This window comes from Morus notabilis, unplaced genomic scaffold (genome assembly GCF_000414095.1).
Source record: "Morus notabilis unplaced genomic scaffold, ASM41409v2 Scaffold1586, whole genome shotgun sequence".
NCBI lineage: Eukaryota > Viridiplantae > Streptophyta > Magnoliopsida > Rosales > Moraceae > Morus > Morus notabilis.
The window spans coordinates 4,529-10,341 of NW_010358444.1; the positions used below are offsets into that span (position 1 = coordinate 4,529).

At 35.9% G+C, this 5,813-nt stretch overlaps 1 protein-coding gene across 1 annotated transcript; it reads right to left on the reverse strand.

The window, feature by feature from the left end:
* Positions 1-530: 530 nt before the first annotated feature.
* LOC21384279 (70 kDa peptidyl-prolyl isomerase) lies at positions 531-5,231 on the reverse strand. The gene is made up of 13 exons (XM_010092513.2): positions 4,910-5,231; positions 4,706-4,792; positions 4,348-4,608; positions 4,136-4,216; positions 3,954-4,034; positions 3,093-3,287; positions 2,896-2,985; positions 2,626-2,801; positions 2,363-2,485; positions 2,093-2,239; positions 1,806-1,933; positions 1,605-1,713; positions 531-830 (listed from the first exon to the last, which is right to left on the reverse strand). The coding sequence occupies exons 1-13, from the start codon at positions 5,091-5,093 to the stop codon at positions 732-734; spliced, it is 1,761 nt and encodes a 586-aa protein (XP_010090815.1). The 5' UTR covers positions 5,094-5,231; the 3' UTR covers positions 531-731.
* Positions 5,232-5,813: the final 582 nt, after the last annotated feature.

Consider the following 5,813-nt stretch of genomic DNA (forward strand, 5'->3'; position numbering starts at 1 on the left):
TGAGTTTCTAAGGAGTTCTCTTTTCTCTTTGAAATTCTAAGTTTCTTCCTTTATATCATAATAAGTTATCCTCCTGATTAGTATGCTCTGTGCTTGCCTCTAGTAGAGGACCCTGCACATCACAAAGTTTAAGCCTAAAGATCCTTGCTACGATCTCCATGATCACAAGTAGTTTGAGCATTAGAAGGCCATAAGTCGTAGTGGTGATGGACGCAATGGCCACAGTTGGTCAATGCTTATGGTTTTTAATGCTCTCGGCCTGCCATACCAGGAGGTGTGGAGTGCTGAGGGAAAGTTAGGTAAGTACGTCTTAATCTCCAATTAGTACTAATCTGGACTCTCACCATTAGTATAAAGACGAAAAATGAGTAAAAGATGACATTCCTTTTACACCTAAAATTTAAAGGCCAGACTGTTTATAAAATAAAAAATATGTAAATAAAAAAAAAACCAACCAAACAAACAAAAAAGATTAAGAGAACACAAATGACCTTTTTTTGTTTTTTTTTTTGTTTTTTTTTTTGCTGGAAAGTGGAATTACAGTGATCTTCATTTGTCCAAAGACTCCAAACTAGACAAGGAAAACTGGTTAGGATTTAAAGTGACATATTGCTCATCTCTTTCCTATTCTGGGTTGAGAGTACTTCGATCCTTTTTGTTTCTTAAATTACTCTATATTTAAACTTCACAGTTTACATTTACAATCAGATCTTTCAGGAATTAAAACAAACTTAGTTATTGGGATGCGAAGTATGAGCAACATTTTCCACTTCCATTGATACAATCTCTTCATCTTTTCTGTCATTCTCAGTTTTATCAACTTTCAATTTCTGCAATGATAATACAAAAATTAAAATAAAATGGGAATTTTTGACGATAGTCTAGAATATGAAGTGAATCAGATTGCCTACACAAATTAACCACTGCAGAGTAAAGTTTAGTAAAAACAAAAGGAGATTTCTAGTGTAGGATATGAAAAAATAAACTACCAGCAGGTCTTTTTTCAGCAGTCATATTTATTTCAAAGACTGTAATGTCTGTAAAATTTTTTAATTTGATATGATTTTAATCAGATTAAACGGTTAGAAACATAAAGTATAGGTGTGAACCTTATTATTTAAGGACTCAAAACCCAATATTTTTTGTTTGAAAAAATGAATAAAATAATATTTAACATTACAATTTCGCAGTTCCGAACATTGAAGACTATTGCTATTTGATAGCCTAATCTTTTTCTTCAAAACCCCATCGTAGAAGGATCCAAAACTAAATATTTTTGGTTTGAAAAAGTGAACAAAATAATATTTAACATTCAACTTTGACAATTTCGTAGTTCCGAACAATGAAGACTTGCTATTTGAGAGCCTTATTTTTGTCTTCATTCTTTTTCTCTCTTTTTGCTAATTATGATAATATACTTATCCTCTTCTTATTATTAGAAGACCTTGTAGTCCTAATAATTGCATTGAAAAGCAACCTTTATTTGCTTTCACTTTCACTTCTTGTAATAGCAACAACTTTTACATGTGATGCAAAACGTGTCTTCAAGTTCTCAACTTCAATAATCATCAAAGCTGGTCAAAATAATGTTAAGGACCACTTACCTTGGTTACAATGGGTGTCCGAGCAAACATGTTTGCATAAAGCTTTGCATCTCTCTTATTGCTCTCGACTTGAAGCTGTTTCAAGTTTCTCTGAATCAGCTTCACCTCCCTTGAGAGTTGATATGGAAAAAAGCACTCCTTTAGAATGCAAAAATATTTCAAAACGCTAGTGCATAGAGACAATTCAACTTTTTCAAATACCTATTCTCAGGATCCGCCTCAAGAGCTTTCTTGATGTCTAATTCAGCCAAGATCAGATCTGCATTTCCCATGTAGGCTTGTGCCCGCCTATACAAGGCTTTAACATTGTGGAACTCAACATCCAGAACCTGCCACCGCAAAAAAATTATTGCACTGTACCATCCTTTAGAAGATCAAAAGATTGGATACAATGATAAATGTATATATGAGCAAGTGTAATACTGTAATCTACAATTTCTTTCCCCTATCCTCAGTTTCCTTTTCTTTGTTTATTTTCCATAAATTACCTTTGAGCATAGCTCGATTGCTCCTTGAAAGTCATTAAGTTTAAGGCTACAGGCCACACCATTCAACCAGCAAGATAATCTTAAAGGCTTGGCTAGCTTTAGAACATCATCCCCAAAGGAAATTTCTTCACTAACATACTCAGCAGCCTGAAGGAGGATATAATGCACAACTTTGATATGTAATGCAAAACCAGAATAATAATAATAATAAATATTAAAAAAATAAAAAATAAAAATAAAAAATAAAAAACATATAATGTGCTAACTTACTTTATCATATTTTTTGGCTGCTCGTTGATATTTTCCACTTTTAAATAGAAGATTGCCTTCTTCTTTCTTCTTTCCAGCTGCTTCGATTCTCTCATTATTATTCATTTGCCATGGCGCTTTTTCCTTTTTGTTAAAGAAATATAACATGAGTACGCAAGGCCGATCAGCAGTAAAGAAGAAAATCCAGCTTTGGAGAACAAGGAGATAAACGGATCAAATTATTGCAGCTTTCATTAACCTCCATAATTTCATCATGCCTTTACCTTAATACAGTCTAACATCTCAACTTCATAAGTAAGAGTTGAACTTGGTGGAACTACTGCCAGATCTCGTCTTACTTCAACATTTCCAAAGCCATAATCAGGATGTATAGTTAATACGGCCCGCTCACCCTTTTTCATTGTTGCTGCAGCTATGTCCAAACCAGTAATCACTTGTTCTACAGACAGTAAACCACAAACACAGGTCAGAGCTGGATCTTCAAATTAAAAAAGAAGGGCCTGTCTGCTTAAAGGGAGCCACGATTAACTAACCTTCATCAGTGACGAAATTCAAAGGAGTCTCTCCATCAATCCCTTTTTTCTCAAATACAGTGCCATCTTCTAGCCTCCCCATATAGGTAACTGCCACAGTACAAACATAGTGTAACAGTTTAGCCTAACCAGTTGAAGCATGTACAGTCACAGTTACTATCACCCTAAATATCACTTAAGTATGTCAGTCTACTTACTGGTAACCGTTGCACCTTCATTGGCACTAAGAGCATCTTCCCCTTCTTTGAGAATCTTTTTGAATACCTTCGCATCACCAGTAACATCAATAACAGGCTTGAAAGATACCAACTCCACATCAATGTTCAGAACAGAATTTTGTGGGATTGAGTGAAACCCTTCACTTGCATCCCTCCCCTGTTTCCTAAAGGCGTCTGCAGTCATTTTCAGATTTCAGTTTCAGTTTGTTTTTTTTTTAATACCTATTTTACTATGTAGCAGGGTAAAAATTGACAAGGTTTTGATACCTTTCAAGTCAAAAGAAGAAAAAAATTTGAATTCAAATGAATTAAACTAAAAGAAGTCATGCCCAGCCCAAAGACAAAATAAACATGTCCAATTGGAATATGAAGCTTTTTCAAATTTTTTAAGAGCAGACAAGTCAAAGTCCAAACGACATATGAAATTGTTTAAAGCACTAGCTAACCAATGATCAACACCAATTTTCCCACTTTCATTTCAGCTTAAGCTCCTTTTCTCTAAATCATCTCACCCGGACCCAAAAAAAAAACACACACACACACACGCACGCACGCACTCAAGCACACATTTGCTTACTTCTAATAAATCCACTTATGACACTGTTAACACATTCGGATGGTCAGATATACCTTCTCCAAACCTACCACCTTAAGATCTCATGTAGCAAGTTGTTAGCTAACAAGGATTCAGAGACGTAAAAAAGACTCATTTTCTCATTTCTAATAAATCCACTAAAGACACTGTTAACACGTTCGGATGGTCAGATATACCTTCTCCTAACCTACCACCTTAAGATCTCACATAGCAAGTTGTTAGCTAACAAGGATTCAGAGACGTACACTGGGGTTGAACAATCAACCTGGCCTTTTCACCCCTTTCCATGGTCACGACTGCTTTGGGCAATGCCGGACAAAGGTGACCTACAGCGCCAAACACAGGCACACATTATATAACTACCAGAAATAGACATACTGATAAAAACAACCAATTCATCTATTTCTTGTCATTAGAGATAATTCACCATCTTTTACATAGAATTCAACTCCCTCTTCTGGTGTTTCTGCCACAATAGTGCCATCGACCAGCTCCACTCGATACTTCACTGTATTGGCATTTGGCAAAACCATTTACAACAGCAGATATAGCTTTAAAGGTTCTAAATTCAACTCAATTCGGAAACGATGGAATTGAAAAAAAATAAATAAATAAATAAGTAACAAAATATCAGAGTACCAAGAACTTCATCCAAATAACCGGGTCCCCCATTCCTCTGTCCTTTTTCCATCACTTTCTTGATAATTCCACCGTCTTTACTCACATCCACGACTGAAATCCACGAAATGAGTTCGATTTCAAACCGAACAACTGAATTCGGCGGAACAACATCATCACGGCCATCAACTCCATAACCCTTTTCAGCAGGCAATGTGAACAAAGCAATCTCTCCCTTTGTCATGGTAATTATCCCATCGTCCACTCCACTAGTCACTTGGCCTGTGCCAAACACATTGGTCAATTTCAACCATTCCAATTAGAAATCTACAACATCAACACAATTATTTAAAAAATTAATAAATATAAATAAACTCACCATTGCCAAGCTTAATAGTCAAAGGCTCGTCTTTATCTCTGGTGGATTCAAACTTTGTTCCGTCAAGCAGAGTACCGACATAGTGCACTAGATTTCAATTCTCACAAAATCATTCCTCGCAATCAAAGCAAACGCATTTCGAACAAAACCCTAGAAAGCCCACGAACGCTACCAGATACTGGGAGTGACCGCTGAGAGACTTACCAGTGGCTTCGTCGCCGGGGCCGGGGGTTTCCCAACCGCGACCGCGCTTGAGGAGCTTCTTCTTGATGCCGGAGCTACCAAGCTCTTGCTCTTCTCCGACTCTGAGAGGAGGCGCCGATTCGACCTCTTCGCCGGGCTCTTCGTCGAGGTCGTTCTCAATGTCCGTGGGTTTATCAGCCTGCATTGCTCAAATCGGAGCTCCGATTTTCAACTATAATGATGGAAATTTTTGTGACGTTGAGAAGTTCGAAGTATCGATTTGAGGAGTGATCGGAGGAACTTATCGGCGGGAGAGTTATCGCCGTGGCGTGACGATGTCTCGTTTCTGATATGGACTCGGTGGTGTGTACACAGTGCAAGGGTGTGTTTTGTCATTTCGTGCAAAACTATGATTTTATAGCCTGTTTGATAACAAAATCATTTTGGAGTTATTTTTTTCGACGAAACTCAAAACAAATTTAAATTTGAGCTACAACTTTATTTAAATTCATATTTTTTTATAAAATTTAAGTTTGAACTCGAGTTTATGGCTAAATTTGAGTTTAAATTTCTTATTTAACTCAAGTTTATAAACTCGAACTCAAGTTAATGAACAGTATTTTTTCTATTCTTAAAAATGTCATAGCTTTTTCGTTTTAATTTTGATTGAGATGATTTTTTTTCTATGCATTCACAACGAAAAAATGAATAAAACCTAACCCATATACCCTATTAAAATTTTTCATCACCATTTAATTTTTATTAAAATACTATCTAAATATAAATTTAAGTTTTGACACACCCAAATACAAACTCAAAAAGATTCTCAATTCAAATCATAACTTAAATGTGCACATTTAAACACAAACTCAATTGACAACTTCAACTCAAATTATAACTCAAACTCAACTCAAGATCATCACTC

Bases quoted from the DNA above. Each gene is read 5' to 3' on its own strand.
- LOC21384279 (XM_010092513.2), bottom strand. From the start codon at position 5,093: ATGCAGGCTGATAAACCCACGGACATTGAGAACGACCTCGACGAAGAG. The intron at 3,288-3,953 runs GTACGTCTCTGA...AAATGACTGCAG, and splicing joins GTTGATTGTTCAACCCCAGT to ACGCCTTTAGGAAACAGGGG. The intron at 2,802-2,895 runs GTTAGTTAATCG...TACTGTCTGTAG, and splicing joins GAATTTCGTCACTGATGAAG to AACAAGTGATTACTGGTTTG.